General features: G+C 41.1%; 2 protein-coding genes across 5 annotated transcripts in view; one reads left to right on the forward strand and one right to left on the reverse strand.

Annotated features, from left to right (window-relative positions):
- Positions 1–5,291, forward strand: part of tmem163a (transmembrane protein 163a) — a 324,264-nt gene extending 318,973 nt beyond the window's left edge. Inside the window, exons 9-10 of one of the 2 annotated variants that reach the window (XR_011592650.1) lie at positions 4,668–4,787; positions 5,083–5,291. The gene's annotated coding sequence lies outside the window, so the exon portion shown is untranslated. Of the gene's footprint in view, positions 1–4,667 lie in introns of both variants that reach the window. The other variant, XR_011592649.1, reaches the window with a different exon arrangement.
- mgat5 (alpha-1,6-mannosylglycoprotein 6-beta-N-acetylglucosaminyltransferase) overlaps positions 1,822–18,524 on the reverse strand; it is a 214,650-nt gene continuing 197,947 nt past the window's right edge. For all 3 annotated transcript variants that reach the window (XM_070875427.1, XM_070875426.1, XM_070875428.1), the window contains 3 exons: positions 17,196–17,270; positions 4,596–4,753; positions 1,822–4,235 (listed from right to left, as the gene is read on the reverse strand). In XM_070875427.1, coding sequence (XP_070731528.1) covers positions 4,037–4,235; positions 4,596–4,753; positions 17,196–17,270 — 432 coding nt within the window. In that variant the 3' untranslated portion in view covers positions 1,822–4,036. The remainder of the gene's footprint in view (positions 4,236–4,595; positions 4,754–17,195; positions 17,271–18,524) is intronic.

An 18,524-nucleotide genomic window follows, 5' to 3' on the forward strand; every position in this document is an offset into this window, starting at 1 on the left:
TGGGTGTTGTCAGCACACATGCGGAAAATTACGCTGTGTTTTCAGACAATGTCACCGAGGCGCAGCATGTAGGTTAATATTGATACAATATTACAATATTGATACCTCAGAGTTGCTTCAATATTTTGAATATAATTTGGTGCAAGTAGTACAGCATAATGCAGAATGAATAAAGTATATCCTGTTCAATGGGATTAATAATGTGCGGGACCAAGGTACACGGTGGATTAGCGTAGAGCAGATACTTGCGAATCCTTTCATACAAATTAGTTTATGTCAGTATGCCAGGAAATATATCTACCTTGAAAAAAGACAATAGTGGGGAGCTAAACTTCACATTACAGTTTATGGTAATTTGAACATTTGTAGATAATTAAAATAAACAGAGCCCAAGTTAACTAATGGACCTGAGCCCAATACTAGACTAAAAAAAACTTCTCAATGATAATACAACAGTGCTAATAATGTACCATTAATATTAATGATAGGAAAAAAAAAAAATTGACCAGGATTTGGGAGCAACTTAAAAAAAATAACTTATTTCTCCATACTGGTAATCATGATGCACAATATGTCCCATGATGTGTTGAAACCAAATTTTAAAATATTTTTATTTGAACTAGTTTTTGAGCAGACTTTTAATTCAAGCAGTATTTCAGGTATGCTGAAAATTAACAATTGAAATTTCACTATGCTTAATTTTCCAAATTAGGTTTAGAAATACGAAGTTTTCAAAAAGAAATCTTGTTTACATGATGCAAGTCATTTAATTAGCTTCTTAAATCCCAATTAAGCAAGGACTAAAACTTTTTTTTAAAACACTACCCAGAAATTCGGCATTATAATTTTAAACTATGTACAACAACTTGTATATATAGCACCTTTGATGTAGGAAAATGTCCCAAGGCACTTCACAGAAGAGTAATCAGACAAAATCTGACACCGAGCCAAAAAATGACACTTTAGGAGGGTGGCTAAAAGTTTAGTCAAAGAGATAGGTTTTCAGGAGGGAGATAGGCAGAGAAGTGTAAAGAGGTAATTCCAAAGTGTAGGGCCTAGATAGTAGCACAAATTACTTCATGAGGTGCGTTCATATTAACCATTCCTCAACTTCTAAATGACCATAGGATGTGGTGAAGTGATTCAATAATCAGTGGAAAAAAATCTAGCATTAAAACCTGCAGACAAGTATTTTCTGATATCTGTATGAGAATGTAAATCAAAGTGGGTGTGCACTGAAATGAGTTGCTGACTTTCTTGTTCTTGGCGGTCATTTTTTTTTTTAAACTGGGAGAAAATTTGATCAAGATTTCGGTTAGGTCACAGCTGGGAACATTCACATTTGTTATGCTCTTTCTCGGTGTCCTAGCATTCAGACTGGCTATGAGGTTTGACATTCGGGGATAATAGAATTGAATTCCCCCATATTTTCTATGTGAACAGAACCATTATGAATATTAATTTTATCACTGGATAGCTCTGGAGGTTCAATTGGAGTAAAGTTACTAAGCTCAGAGAAGGCCTGATTATAAATATTAAATGTGATGTCAGCACAATGATTGGAATTTAAATATTTTTGTCTTCACTTTCTTTGATGGGATTATTCAACTCATTAGTTTAATGGAAGTTCTGTTGTAATATGCTGCAGTTAAATATAAACTATACAGCACAATAAGTGTGCATGACATGTGCTTCAGCATTCTTTAGTAGTTACAATTCAGTGATATAGGTATTAATTAAGATAATAACTTTTCTGTTCCAAAATGTACTCTGTATATTTATAAAAGACAATGTACAAACCAATGGAAGAAATTCTCTTCACAGAAAAGATTTATTGAAAAATAAAGTTTTTTTCCCTGTTCATCAAAAACTGTGGAAACAATTTCTCAGCTTGCAAGTGCAGCTTTCAAAGCACACCTCATTTCAATATATGCCACTTGCGCAAATATACAGGAAAACCATTTTCTTCCATTTTCTCACTTCACAAAACTATGCATTTGGTCTAAATTTTGACTGCCATGAAGTGTATATATAGTATTTTTATATAAGTTGATAAAGCAACTTTATTACCTTAAAAGGCACATAATTTACATTACATGGCATTTCAGCTACAGGAAACGTTTAATATTTACAAGCACAACACAAAAGCAAAGAAAGCCAGTTACAAAGCACCTAAAAAATTAAATTATGCTTTTTTTTTTATATACAAATGTGCAAACTTGTTTGGATAAATCTGCTGTTAATGAGGTTTAGCTGCTGTTGATTAACTATACGTCATTGATTCTTAATTTCCAAAAGCCATTATTTTTTTTTTAAAACAATGGTCAGTGATTTTTTTTAAAACATACTTTACTGCATACACATATTTCTCAATCATTGATGCACCTCATTCACATAATGGGAATCAATGGGTTAACAATCTGGGGTACCAACATAACTGTTGAATTTTAAATATAAAATGAATATATGCAAATTGTATATCAAATGTTCTAAAAGGTTTTATCATTACCTTATCAGCACCATTATAACTAATCAACCACCATGTTGATACCTTTAAATTGTTCACAATATGATTAATACCAGTCATCTTACAATAACCCTGTAGACAGTTTTGAAAGTCACATTAGTCACTTTTAGTCTACAATAATTTCCAACCACAATCAGCACATATTTAGTGTAAGGAAAGATTGAACAGAATGTCATATTTTTGAAAGATGTTGCATATTAGATGTTGCACATCAGCCATAATTATTTCCACCACATTTTGTTAATATGTTAAATGTGATCAGATCATCTGATCAAACGTTTTGCTTCAATTAAATAATTTGGGGAAATGGTCCTGATTCTACTGAAGTTTTGTAACTTACCGAAACAATTTGGTGACAAGAATATTTGACAAATTATATTTTTGCTCATTTGCTGTGTGGCTAAAAAGGGTTAATGTCCTGTCTGAAATGTATATACTCCTGAGCCTGAAAAGAAAGTGCAAAGATATGAAATTCCACCTCATCTGTATAGTAAACATGATATGATTATACAAACAGGAGGTTTTTAAAAAACAGTTTACATCAGGATGTTTATATACAAATTACAATGGCAATTATTAAAAATGTCCATTAAGCTAATTTACTCGTTGGTCTTAAATATGTCTAATTAGGATCAGTTGATGCTGGCTAAAGGGCAGTTAGTTGATAACATTGCTAGCATCCTAATGATGCAAGCCAAAAATATTACAATGTTACAATAATCTTCTGGGAATCCATTCTATTTTATATTTTATACCAACAATTCAATTTTTTTTTTAAACCATTCAAACGGTTAAATCAAAACTCAAAATATAATTTAAAACTATTATATATTTTAAGCAGTTATTACTGCCAGTAGTCTCAGCATAAGATCCTTACACCATTGGTCATGTCCAAGAGGAAACAACATCTGAAAGAATAGCATCAGGATTCTTTACTTTTGTTAGTTACATGATTACACTGGAACATTGTAGTTGGATCTTTTCTAAAAATGACAGAAGGCCATTTTGTTGGGATTTTGTGTTTGGACTTCTGCTGAACTAAAAGTAAACTAGAGTTTACCAAGCAGCCCCTTATTGCATGTTCATTTACCAAACCCTATTTATTGTTGGTTATTTAGCTGACTTCAATTTTTCACTTTCCATTTGTTGATATGATTTTTTGAATTTAGAATATTTAGCAGTATGCCTTCTATTTACATCTATACACCATCCCTCCTCAAAAAAAAGTCTCTGTGTAGAAGCTGTTTAAGAAAATTTGAACAGTTTGTCATGGTTTGGTTGCTGGTTCTTTGCATTGGGTAGATAATTTGTCCTGATCAACATGTTCACCTGGGCAGCTCAAGATTTATCTTCAAATGAAATACAGTACTTCTTTAAAAAAAACTTTTTTTCCTTTATTATTCTTTGAAGGGTTCTTTCAAAAAATAATGACCAAATGTTTGATCCTTATGAAGATCTATTATCCCCTGTCTTTATGCACAATCTACTTTGTGTAGGGATAAGCAACTGCTATAAACATTCTTGACACAGGGCAACTTGTCCTTTCATATAGTCTCTGCATGGACAGATCCTTTTATGATTTCCATTTGAACCTGCACAGCTGAAAAGCAGCAAATCACTCTGGAAAAAGCAGCGCTTCTTGTTTTCGTCATAAGCTGGAACGACAATATCATTCACAGATTCAAATGACAGGCATTCAATTCCATACCTGCAAGTAACAGAAAAATAGACATGTGAAGTAACTATCAAATTTATGATTTACAATGCACTCGCTATATTTATAATTATAAAGAAATGGTTCTGAAACAGCTTTGCTATAACATATGATAGACTTTTCAGAAAAGTTGGTTAAAAACATTAGCACTATGCATTATATAACCCTATTTGTTAAACCTTATGAATGATGATTGGCTAAATACGGGTCTATTATATGCATACTAATATTGAAGAACATATCTTTCACAGAAAGGAAATATTGGTGATTGACTGGGTTAATTTAGGGAGGCATTAATAAGTTTGTCAATATTGATTTTAAGTTATACATCTGCATCTGGTTATAAATACTTACTTTTGCAAGTCACTGTCTTTGTTCAGATGTTGAAAGAAGGAAGGTTCACATATGAGCTTATTCTCTTGACAGATTTGCTTGCAAGATTGCCTGGGAGGTGCAATTTGAACTTGGAGCACACTCAGTGGAGGCCACATCACTTGACCATGGCAGAAATCCTACAATAGAGTTGAATACTATGACCATCACAAAGTAACATTATCTACGAACAAATGCGTTTTAGCAAAACAAGCATTTCTCCCAATGATAGACAAAAGGAACTAGCCCAATAAAATTTATAGCAGCAAATATTTGTATCAACTATTATAGATAAGAAAAAGTGCTGGCTGTATTCCCAAGTGGGACAGTTTCATATTAACATAAGCATAATTAGACTACTTTCGCATATTTGCATTTTTAAGCAGCAGCTACAAGTCTTAATGGCTTTTGGACTGGGAAAAATATGGCAACCCTATTGATCAAATGTTGATGTTTCCTTATGTCACAGACACTTGCAACAGCCAATCAATTATATTTTTATCATGAAAGCAAAAGAATTCTGATGCAAAATGTCTGAAGCCGCAAACCATTAGAAAGTAAGTTTGCCCTGGTTACTGAGGGAAAATATCTTATAAATCAAGGAGAGATTTAAAATAATAAAATTCCATGATTCAGAGAGTTTAATTTAAGCTCTGCTTTTTTGATACCCTATTATTAACAGTTTTTGTTGATGTCCTATTTAAGTACTTTGTATTATAATGGATGGCATGTAAAATATCAATGTAGCAAGTAGATCTCAACAGAAACTCATCAAGTGTCATCAACACCTTGAAATGGATTTGGTAGAGCAAACAGGCCATTAAAGTGGTTATTTCCGACAATTGATTTCTCTCCCCATCCAGCGAATTTAAATAGGCTATGGGATTACAATGTTACAGAATGCACTTGCAAGTGTCAGCACCACAATCAGAAAAAAAGTGAAGGAGATTCATAGCGAAGGAATTTAAGTGTGATCAGTAAGATAGGAGGACAACAGACAACCTAGACAGAAAATTGAAACAGATTAAATTACTGTGGGACATAGCGAGTGCTGAGTGGAGCCACATTTGACACTCCCATTATTTTTAAGAAGAAAAAATAGAAGTGGAGTCTAAGAATAAAAGTGTTTATTAATGATTAAAATTGATTGTGTGTATGTATAAATGTTAAAAGTGTAGGTTATACAGAAAGGCCTGTTCGTGTTGAAACAAAATGAAAGCCCACAGGTTGCCAGCATGGGCTGAGTTTTGTAAGAAACAAAATGGAAGTCCACAGAGCTGCCGCATGGGTTTTGTGCATTGGAAAGGCATTTAATCTAATCAAGGGATGGCTGAGCTAGGCCAGACAGCCACATGTGAGGAGAGCCAATAAGGAACTGCCCTGGAATCAAGACCCAATCGTGAGGCTTTCGGAGGGACAATGGCTTTGAGAAGTTTAAAAGAACTCAGCCAAAGACTTTTCTCTTTCTCCTGAACCAGCCAGCCAAAGGGAAGTAACGTATATCACTATTATAGAAACATAGAAAATAGGTGCAGGAGTAGGCCATTCGGCCCTTCTAGCCTGCACCGCCATTCAATGAGTTCATGGCTGAACATGCAACTTCAGTACCCCATTCCTGCTTTCTCACCATACCCCTTGATTCCCCTAGTAGTAAGGACTTCATCTAACTCTTTTTTGAATATATTTAGTGAATTGGCCTCAACAACTTTCTGTGGTAGAGAATTCCACAGGTTCACCACTCTCTGGGTGAAGAAATTCCTCCTCATCTCGGTCCTAAATGGCTTCCCCCTTATCCTTAGACTGTGTCCCCTGGTTCTGGACTTCCCCAACATTGGGAACATTCTTCCTGCATCTAACCTGTCTAACCCCGTCAGAATTTTAAACGTTTCTATGAGGTCCCCTCTCATTCTTCTGAACTCCAGTGAATACAAGCCCAGTTGATCCAGTCTTTCTTGATAGGTCAGTCCCGCCATCCCAGGAATCAGTCTGGTGAACCTTCGCTGCACTCCCTCAATAGCAAGAATGTCCTTCCTCAGGTTAGGCGACCAAAACTGTACACAATACTCGAGGTGTGGCCTCACCAAGGCCCTGTACAATTGTAGCAACACCTCCCTGCCCCTGTACTCAAATCCCCTCGCTATGAAGGCCAACATGCCATTTGCTTTCTTAACCGCCTGCTGTACCTGCATGCCAACCTTCAATGACTGATGTACCATGACACCCAGGTCTCTTTGCACCTGCCCTTTTCCTAATCTGTCACCATTCAGATAATAGTCTGTCTCTCTGTTTTTACCACCAAAGTGGATAACCTCACATTTATCCACATTATACTTCATCTGCCATGCATTTGCCCACTCACCTAACCTATCCAAGTCGCTCTCATAGCATCCTCCTCGCAGCTCACACTGCCACCCAACTTAGTGTCATCCGCAAATTTGGAGATACTACATTTAATCCCCTCGTCTAAATCATTAATGTACAGTGTAAACAGCTGGGGTCCCAGCACAGAACCTTGCGGTACCCCACTAGTCACTGCCTGCCATTCTGAAAAGTCCCCATTTACTCCTACTCTTTGCTTCCTGTCTGACAACCAGTTCTCAATCCACGTCAGCACACTACCCCCAATCCCATGTGCTTTAACTTTGCACATTAATCTCTTGTGTGGGACCTTGTCGAAAGCCTTCTGAAAGTCCAAATATACCACATCAACTGGTTCTCCCTTGTCCACTCTACTGGAAACATCCTCAAAAAATTCCGGAAGATTTGTCAAGCATGATTTCCCTTTCACAAATCCATGCTGACTTGGACCTATCATATTACCTCTTTCCCAATGCACTGCTATGACATCCTTAATAATTGATTCCATCATTTTACCCACTACCGATGTCAGGCTGACCGGTCTCATTGTATCTATTGTAACTAAGGTGGATGTGCATGTGTGTGTGTTTTTTAAATACACTGTTCCAATTGTTTTAGAAGAATTGTCTCACTGTCAAATTTAAAGCCAGAGATTTAGAAATCTTACAGGAGGATGGGAGAATCCATATCTCCCAATCTGTTGCCTACTCCCATCCATTTAAATCAGGTTTTTTTTTTATTTTTTAAAAAGTGGGTCAAAAACTGCCCGATTAAATGTGTAAATTAGATAATTCTGTAGGTCGTGTGTTTAGTGCGGATTATCCTGGACATGACAGTTAAAATAAATGGCTGCATTGGAGGAATGGAAAGGAAAGAGAAGGGAAACATTGTGGTCGACAGAGTTGGAGTAAAGATTGTGATGAGGACTTTGGATGGAAGAGTTCGAAAAAGAAATAGTTGAAAATAGAGTAGTGAACAAGTAATAAGCCAAACATAGCAAGAATCAAACAGGAATTTTAGAACAAAACAGTGCAACAAATGCAGGAACTTTGTACTGTTAGGTTTATATACATGCTTAAAAACTGCAGTGAGCCACATCTAAAAAGGTGGATTCCAATTGGTTTATTAAATCTGAAAGTGCAGCTCAATGTTTTTTTGTCCTGTAGCCACTTAATCTTTTAAGCGGGGCATGAATTAGAATAGATAAGTTTGGATTGTGAATGGGCGCGGGGGGGGGAAGAATATTAGCAGGCATTACAACAATATAGCTTCCGGTCCATGGTATGGCAGCTGCTCCGGAAGGTTCCCGCAAACTTTAAAATACCTTGAGACACATCAATAAACATTGGGGTGCATAAAAATGTAGCAGAACTTTAAACACGAACGGAGGTACATCAAAATCAAAAGGGGCCCACACTATTTGTCGGACCCCGATTAAAATTCAGGTACAAATGGGCATAGCTTGTACCATGTACGCTCTGTCTAGTTGCACCAGGTCTCGAGTGACCTGACCAGCAGTCTTTAAAGGGACTGCTGGAGGTCACTATCCTGGAAATGTTTAATTTTTTTTTTTTTACATGCATAAGAAGTAGGAGTGCTCCCCAGGGCCCACAAAAATCCCCGCCCTCTGCTGGATTGTTTGCGACGACTCCAGGATCCCACCACACCCGACCTTCTGGCCAGCTTCCCATGAATGCCAGACGATTTCCTGCTCTCGCGCACTGGATAATCTGTTTGGTCTCCGCATCTAGTCAGAACCATTTAAACAATACCTGATGATCAAATGGCTATGCCATGGAGCCGTGCTGGCCATGAAACAATGTTTGCTGACCATAGCAACAAGCCTCCTTCCACCTCAAGCAGTGACTCGACATGGGGAAAAGGAGAAGGGATGAACAGCAAACAGGGGAGAGGGGGAAATAAAGTCAAGACCTACAGTATTACAGGGCGTTACAAGACTTTAAGAACTTTAAAAGCATAGAAGAAAAAGGCCATTAATCTCAATTATTTCTTCCATAGATCAGGTACAAAATGCTTTATCCTGAATCCTACCCAAGCTAATAAGGTTCTATAAACTTTTCCCCTGCTTTCACAAGTGTATCAAGCCAAACACCTGAATATTTCACCTGATATCCTATGCTATTCATAGAAACATAGAAAATAGGTGCAGGAGTAGGCCATACGGCCCTTCGAGCCTGCACCACTATTCAATAAGATCATGGCTGATCCTTCCCTCAGTACCCCTTTCCTGCTTTCTCTCCATACCCCTTGATCCCTTTAGCCGTAAGGGCCATATCTAACTCCCTCTTGAATATATCCAATGAACTGGCATCAACAACTCTCTGTGGCAGGGAATTCCACAGGTTAACAACTCACTGAGCGAAGAAGTTTCTCCTCATCTCAGTCTTAAATTGCCTACCCCTTACCCTAAAGGCTGAGTCCCCTGGTTCTGGACCTCCCCAACATCGGGAACATTCTTTCCGCATCTAACCTGTCCAGTCCCGTCAGAATCTTATACGTTTCAATGAGATCCCCTCTCATCCGTCTAAACTCCAGTGTATAAAGGCCCTGTTGATCCAGTCTCTCCTCATATGTCAGTCCAGCCATCCCTGGAATCAGTCTGGTGAACCTTCGCTGCACTCCCTCAATGGCAAGAATGTCCTTCCTCAGATTAGGAGACCAAAACTGAACACAATATTCCAGGTGAGGCCTCACCAAGGCCCTGTACAACTGCAGTAAGACCTCCCTGCTCCTATACTCAAATCCCCTAGCTATGAAGGCCAACATGCCATTTGCCTTCTTCACCACCTGCTGTACCTGCATGCCAACTTTCAATGACTGATGAACGATGACACCTAGGTCTCGTTGCACCTTCCCTTTTCCTAATCTGCCACCTTTCAGATAATATTCTGCCTTCGTGTTTTTGCCACCAAAGTGGATAACCTCACATTTATCCACATTATACTGCATCTGCCATGCATTTTCCCACTCGCCTAACCTGTCCAAATCACCCTCCAGCTCCTTAGCGTCCCCCTCACAGCTAACACTGCCACCCAGTTTAGTGTCATCTGCAAACTTGGAGATATTACACTCAATTCCTTCATCCAAATCATTAATGTATATTGTAAAGAGCTGGGGTCCCAGCACTGAGCCCTGCGGCACTCCACTAGTCACTGCCCCCCATTCCGAAAAGGACCAGTTTATCCCGACTCTCTGCTTGCTGTCTGCCAACCAATTCTCTATCCACGCCAGTACATTACCCCCAATACCATGTGCTTTGATTTTGCACACCAATCTCTTATGTGGGACCTTGTTAAAGGCCTTTTGAAAGTCCAAATACACCACATCCACTGGTTCTCCCTTGTCCACTCTGCTAGTTACATCCTCAAAAAATTCCAGAAGATTTGTCAAGCATGATTTCCCCTTCATAAATCCATGCTGACTTGGACCGATCCTGTCACTGCTTTCCAAATGCGCTGCTATTTCATCCTTAATAATTGATTCCAACATTTTCCCCTCTACTGATGTCAGGCTAACCGGATTTCTCTCTCCCTCCCTTTTTAAAAAGTGGTGTTACATTAGCTACCCTCCAGTCCATAGGAACTGATCCAGAGTCGATAGACTGTTGGAACATGATCAGCAATGCATCCACTATTTCTAGGGCCACTTCCTTAAGTACTCTGGGATGCAGACCATCAGGCCCCGGGGATTTATCGGCCTTCAATCCCATCAATTTCCCCAACACAATTTCCCACCTAATAAGGCTATCCTTCAGTTCCTCCTTCTCACTAGACCCTCGGTCCCCTAGTATTTCCGGAAGGTTATTTGTGTCTTCCTTCGTGAAGACAGAACCAAAGTATTTGTTGAATTGGTCTGCCATTTGTTTGTTCTCCATTATAAATTCACCTGATTCTGACTGCAAGGGACCTACGTTTGTCTTCACTAATCTATTTCTGTTCACATATCTAAAGAAGCTTTTGCAGTCAGTTTTTATGTTCCCGGCAAGCTTCCTCTCGTACTCTATTTTCCCCCTCCTAATTAAAAACCTTTGTCCTCCTCTGCTGCAGTCGAAATTTTTCCCACTCCTCAGGTTTGCTGCTTTTTCTGGCCAATTTATATGCCTCTTCCTTTGATCTAACACTATCCTCTTAATTTCCCTTGTTAGCCACGGTTGAGCCACCTCCCCCGTTTTATTTTTACTCCAGACAGGGATGTACATCCATGTGATCTATAAATGTTTGTCATTGCCTATCCACCGTCAACCCTTTAAGTATCCTTTGCCAGTCTATTCTAGCCAATTCACGCCTCATACCGTCGAAGTTAGCTTTCCTTAAGTTCAGGACCCGAGTCTCTGAATTAACTGTGTCACTCGCCATCTTAATAAAGAATTCTACCATATTATGGTCACTCTTCCCCAAGGGGCCTTGCACAACAAGGTTGCTAATTATCCCTTCTCATTACACATCACCCAGTCGAGGATGGCCAGCTATCTCATTGGTTCCTCGACATATTGGTCAAGAAAACCATCCCTGATACATTCCAGGAAATCCTCCTCCACTGCATTGCTACCAGTCTGGTTAGTCCAATCTGTATGTAAATTAAAGTCGCCCGTGATAACTGTTTTATTGCACACATTCCTTATTTCTTGTTTGAGGTTGTCCCCAACCTCACTATTACTGTTTGGTGGCCTGTACACAACTCCCACCAGCGTGTTCTGCCCTTTGGTATTCCATAGCTCCATCCATACTGATTCCACATCATCCAAGCCAATATCCCTCCTTACTTTTGCATTAATTTCCTCTTTAACCAGCAACGCCACCCCGCCTCCTTTTCCTTTCTGTCCATGCTTCCTAAATGTTGAATACCCCTGGATGTTGAGTTCCCAGCCTTGGTCACCCTGGAGCCATGTCTCCGTGATGCCAATTACATCATATCCATTAACTGCTATCTGCGCAGTTAATTCAGCCACCTTATTCCGAATACTCCTTGCATTGAGGCACAGAGCCTTCAGGCTTTTCTTTTTAACACACTTTGCCCCTTTCGATTTTTGCTGTAATGTGGCCCTTTTTGCTTTTTGCCTTGGGTTTCTCTGCCCTCCACTTTTACTATTCTCCTTTCTATCTTTTGCCTCTGTCTCCCTGCATAGGTTCCCATCCCCCTGCCATATTAGTTTAACTCCTCCCCAACAGCACTAGCAAACACTCCCCCGAGAACATTGGTTCCGGTCCTGCTCAGGTGCAGACAGTCCCACCTCCCCTAGAACCGGGTCCAATGCCCTAGGAATTTGAATCCCTCCCTTCTGCACCACTCCTCAAGCCACGTATTCATCTGAGCTATCCTGTGATTCCTACTCTGACTAGCATGTGGTACTTGTAGCAATCCTGAGATTACTACTTTTGAGGTCCTACTTTTTAAATTTAGCTCCTAGCTCCCTAAATTCGGCTCGTCGGACCTCATCCCATTTTTTTTTTAAACCTATATCGCTGGTACCTATATGCACCACGACAACTGGCTGTTTACCCTCCCTTTTCAGAATATCCTGCACCCGCTCCGAGACATCCTTGACCCTTGCACCAGGAAGGCAACATACCATCCTGGAGTCTCGGTTGCGGCTGCAGAAACGCCTATCTATTCCCCTTACAATTGAATCCCACTCTTTTTCCTGCCCTCCTGTGCAGCAGAGCCACCCACGGTGCCATGAACTTGGCTGCTGCTGCCTTTCCATGCTGAGTCATCCCCCTCAACAGTACCCAAAGCGGTGTATCTGTTTTGCAGGGGGATGACTGCAGGGGACCCCTGCACTACCTTCCTTGCACTGCTCTTCCTTTTGGTCACCCATTTACTATCTGGCTGTGTACCCTTTACCTGCAAGTGTGACCAACTCGCTAAACGGGCTATTCACGTCATTGTCAGCATCGTGGGTGCTCCAGAGTGAATCCACCCGCAGCTCCAGTGCCGCAATGCGGTCCGTCAGGATCTGCAGGCAGATACACTTCCCACATAGTACAGGAGGAGCATAACACACGTCCGAGCTCTCCTGCCATGACTTAACCCTTCGATAAACTTAATTGGGCAATAACAATACTAAAGGTTACTTACTGATGAGAGAAAAGAGAAGAAAAAGAAAAGCTACTTACTAATCACCAGCCAATCACTTACCACCTTGGCTGTGACGTCACCTTTCGATTTCTTTCTTCTACTTTTTTGCCTCCCTGCTGCAGCTGCACCAGCTGGCCTCCTCGACGAATGCAGCTCGAACTCCCAAGGCTCCCGATTCCTGGGCCATTAGTAGGCCGCCTCAATCTCCCCGCTCCGCCTCCTCGACAAACGTTGCTCGAACTCCCAAGCCTCCAGACTCCTGGGCCTTTAGTAGGCCGCCTCGATCTTCCCGCTCCGCCTCCTCGACGAACGCTGCTCGAACTCCCGAGCCTCCCGACTCCTGGGCCTTTAGTTGGCCACCTCGATCTCCCTGCTCCGCCTCCTCGACGAACGCTGCTCATTCTTAACTCATGACTTTTCTTGGCCTGACATTTCCATGGTTCTCAATTTTGTTTTTTAAAAATCTGGACTGATATTATGGCAATAGTGCATTTTAACAATCAGTTCAGAAATTGTTAAAATAATTAGCTCTTCAACAGCACAAGAAATGATCAGATACAAAAGGCCGAATCATCCATCATATTTGGCTAGATCATATAAAGCACGAATACAAAAGGAAAATACTACAGATGCTGGAAATCTGAAATAAAAACAGAAAATGCTGGAAGTACTCAGCAGGTCAGGCAGCATCTGTGTCAAACAGAGTAAACGTTTCAGGTCGATGACCTTTCATCAGAACTAGAAAAAATTAGAGATGCAACAGGATTTTAAGCAAGTGTAGGGCAGGGAAAGGGGGGAGGTGAGGAAAGAACAAAAGGGATGAAGGTGCAAGGCAAAAGGAGATGATAATGGGACAAGTTAAGAAACAAAAGATGACTGATTGACGAGGTGTAAATGGCAATGGCAGAATCATCAACAGCTACCATGTGAAAAAAAATCGGAGTGATTATCTGCACCAACACGTGCTTGTCTTTCTGCGCATGCGCGCCGTGGACTCTGCCCCCTTTTGCGCATGCGTGCTCGATACCGGTCGCGCATGCGCAGTATGATTTACAAGGAAGCTGGAAGTGCTTCTGAACCACATTGCTGAGCCTGATCCTAGGACATCTGGGTTATCTTTCACAAATCAAAGTATTACTAAAGGAGCCTTCAGGAGTTTTGCCTTGAATATCGCTGTGATTATCGACACGAACATTTTTGCGGCCTTCTGAGAGAGGAAGTCGGAGGTGGGAGAAAAGAGTGGGGCAGAGAGCTTCTCCCATAATCCCATGTGTATGTCCCAATCCTTGGGCCCAAGTTTCCACATGATTTGCGCCTGATTTTTTAGGAGCAACTGGTGGAGAACGGACTATCTTAGAAATCGCAATTCTCCACATTTTTTTTTTCTGCAGTTCTAGTCAGGTAGAACAGTTCTACTTTGGAACAGAATTTTTTCTTCAAAAGGGGGCGTGTCCGGCCACTGACGCCCGATTTCAAAGTTTCCACAGTGAAAACGTACTCCAAACTAAATTAGAATGGAGCAAGTGAAGATTTTTGTCGAACTGAAAAAACCTGTTCTACACATTAAAAAATCAGGCGCAGGTTACAAATTAGGCGCCCAGAACGAGGTGGGGGGGGGGGGGGAAGAGGGAAGTCATTAAATTTTACAATAAATCCTTATTTATACTTCTACAAATATTATACAAATAAATCCAACCTGAACAAACATTTATAAGCAAAGAAAAGATTAAATAAACCATCTTCCTACCTGTGTAAAAGTGCTTCAGGCACGGAGAACGCTGCAGTCAGCCTGAGGCGTCCGTTCTTCCCGTGGGGGGGGGGTAGGAGGCGTCCGTTCTTCCCGCGGGGGGGGGGGGGGGGGGGGAAAAAGAGAGGAGGCACCCGTTCTTTCCCGCCGGGGGGGGGGGGGGGGGGGGGAGGGAGGGAAGGAGGCGCCCGTTCTTCCCGCGGAGGGGGGGGGGGGAGAGGAGACAGTGAGAAGGCTGCAAGTGCTGATGGCAATGTGCTTTTATTTTAAAAAATTTCAAAAATTAAACAGCTACAAAGAACTACAAAAATGGCCGAGTGCCAATGTTTTTTTCACACTGCGCGTGCGCGAATGCTCCAACGCGCAGGCACAGCGTTGCCGGCAGGAAAAAAACTAATTTAAATAGTACCCGCCCCCTCCCACTTACAAAATCGGCGCGAGTGTAGGCTCCGCCCTCCTGGGTGCCGCGCCAGGCAGACAAGGAGCTGCAGAACGCTCCAGAATCGCGAGGTTTTTTAAGGCGCCGTTTTAGGCGCGAAAAACGAGCGCCCAGATCGGAGGGGCGCCCGTTTTTTATCGTGTGGAAACTTGGGCCCCTTATTTTGCTTTCTGTACAATGATTAAAATGTGAATTATATTCATTCTTTTTACTTTTTGCTTTGTTTTCTGTGAGAATTCTTCAATCCGACAGGCTGATTAGTCTGCCTGCTGGACATTGCAGCTCCTCTATAAATGACACCATTTCAAAGTGATGTCGGAATAGAGGAAATTTACACACTCTAACCTGCTAAATCTTCGTGGGCAGCTTTTTAATATCAGTGAAGAGCGTGGACTTTCCGACTGACCGCAAAATCCAAGTCAATGGGCTCAATTTTCCTCTCTGCCGATTTTTGGCACCCAGGAGGAATAATGGCTGATTATTTTGTGTCAGATTGCGCCAGAAAAAAAAGTTGCAACTTTCGCCAAAGTAAAATTTCATTTTGGTGCTGTGGTCCCCGAAGTTAAGCCTGGGGTGGAGCTTCAAGTATTCCGCAAAAAGTCTCTGAGCATGTGCCAGAAAAAAAAATCACTTTCCCCACGTGACAGGGTATGCCCGTGCATCCACAGTAAAGTTCCTGGTCTGGATCAAGAGCTTGTGAGAAACCCATTCAGATCGGAGCTGGATCTGGACATTTAAATTTTAGCTGCAAAAGATGGATCCAAGGGAAGGGGAAGGAGAAGGACAAGAAGGGCCAAGAGATTTCTAGCAGAAGAAATTGAGCTCCTGGTAGACATAATTGAGAGGAGATGGGATGTGCTTGAGAACAAAGGGAGAATGGGACAAGAGAAACTGAAATCCTCTCTACTAGCAAAACTTTTGGACTAAGTTGTAGGCAAGTTTAATGCAATGGCCACGACCCCGAGAAACGGCATGCAGGTCAAAAAGAAGTGGCAGGACCTTGGCCAAGCAGTTACTGTAAGTAATATTTTTATTTATGCACTGCAATTACATTTATAAATGTGACTTTTGTATGTGCATGGGGTGGGGGGGGGTGGTGGGAGTGTGTGGCCACCACAGCAGAAGGACCCTCTCAAAAAATTCTATTTTCATCTTTGCAGGGGAAAGTGTCGCAGATCCACCGAGAAAGGTCAAAAACTGGAGGAGCTGCGCCAAGTAGGCTGCAACTAACAGCCGTGGAACAGAGGATCGCTGATATGATGCAATCTCGCAAGAGAAGATGAACCACCAACGTGGACGCTGGGCCCAGGTTACCGAGAGAGGGAAAGCCCTGCAAATTGAACAGTCTGGGTTGGCATCGTGGTCTTTGAAAAGAGCCTGCGCTGCGTGACCCGCGTACTCATGTCACCCTGCCCCCTCTGCCCCTCCCCTGCTGTTAACTAAACATCTGCTCTGTTATGTTTCAGATGTTGCGCATCAGGAAGAAACAGAAGCTGAAGCAGAAGTAGGAGCAGAGCATGATCAGGAAGCCGTCAGTCCAGATATAGACTGAACTAAGATCCAGTAGATTTTATTTTTTACTAAGTAGGAACTAATTATAAGCAAAACCGACTAAAATAGTTTAGATTTAAATTTTAAGGTTTGAAAAAGTAATTTTCAATATTTCACAAATTTACATGACATGCAAATGAAATAAGTGTTCATCATATCTGAACTCCATTAAAAAAACAATCAGTTCTTCTGAAGAGTATTTAAATACCGAAATTATCTCAAATACCGTTCAATTAGTTACAACAAAAAAAAACTTCAACCAGTAATTTTATACCCAAAACATAGAAACAATGACTCGTGATTGGACAGTAATTTTCCAGGAGGATTGAAGAAATATTGAAGTCAATATTTCTACATTGCACTTGTATTGGAAGATGAGAAAAATTACCTGACTTTCAATAAAAGCACTGACTCTCTGCAACATTCCTTCACAGTTGAATTCATAGGGCAAATATGGCTCAATCTATTAAAAGGGAAAAATATGGCTGTGTTAAGTACTGGCAGTATCAAGCACAATCAGGTCAAGCAACCCACAGGCAGATGGAGAATAAACACCCTCCTTTTTAGCTTCAACGGTATTCTCAGAAGAATATTCTTACTATAACCATGATGAATTTTATTTCCTATGCTGTGTTTCCCTAGGCTATTTTAGAAGAGTCAGTGAAATTGCCTATTTGCCAAAATGTGGACAATTTTGTGCTGGAACGGAACAACATGACTCAAACTCATTTCATAAGAACATAAGAATTTGGAACCGGAGTAGGCCATCTAGCCCCTCGAGCCTGCTCTGTCATTCAACAAGATCATGGCTGATCTGGCCGTGGACTCAGTTCCACTTACCCGCCCGCTCCCCATAACCCTTAATTCCCTTATTGGTTAAAAGTCTCTATCTATCTGTGACTTGAATACATTCAATGAGCTAGCCTCAACTGTTTCCCTAGGCAGAGAATTCCACAGATTCACAACCCTCTGGGAGAAGAAATTCCTTCTCAACTCGTTTTTAAATTGGCTCCCCCGTATTTTGAGGCTGTGCCCTCTAGTTCTAGTCTCCCCGACCAGTGGAAACAACCTCTCCATCTCTATCTTGTCTATTCCTTTCATTATTTTAAATGTTTCTATAAGATCACACCTCATCCTTCTGAACTCCAATGAGTAAAGACCCAGTCTACTCAATCTATCATCATAAGGTAACCCCCTCATCTCCGGAATCAGCCTAGTGAATCGTCTCTGTACCCCCCCAAAGCTAGTATATCCTTCCTTAAGTAAGGTGACCAAAACTGCACGCAGTACTCCAGGTGCAGCCTCACCAATTTCAGTTAAGATCCTTTCAGCAGAAGAGAAGGCTTTCATCTCATCAATCTGGGTTGGATTTGAATCCAGATACCAGAAGCAAAAGGACTGCATGCAAATTCACTGCAGCTTCCAGTCCCTTTTTATTTGCCAGTTTTCCCTTCTTGCCTGATCCTCTCAATTCCAGCTGGAGTACTACAGATGTCCTCCTGTACCTCACCAATTGAAAGCCTAGTTGGGTTATTTAACTGTTCAGATAATTACAACTGAACCGTATCCTATCCTCAGCCAATGTTCACTCACAGGCATGTCATATCAGGGGGTCACTGGAGCATAATCACACAGGGGAACCCTGGCTGATTTTTTTCTGTCCTCTGAAATACCTGCATAGGTTCATATACAAAAACAAGGAAATAAAAGTACAATC

Source organism: Pristiophorus japonicus, chromosome 3 (assembly GCF_044704955.1).
Source record: "Pristiophorus japonicus isolate sPriJap1 chromosome 3, sPriJap1.hap1, whole genome shotgun sequence".
In the NCBI taxonomy this organism is placed as follows: domain Eukaryota; kingdom Metazoa; phylum Chordata; class Chondrichthyes; family Pristiophoridae; genus Pristiophorus; species Pristiophorus japonicus.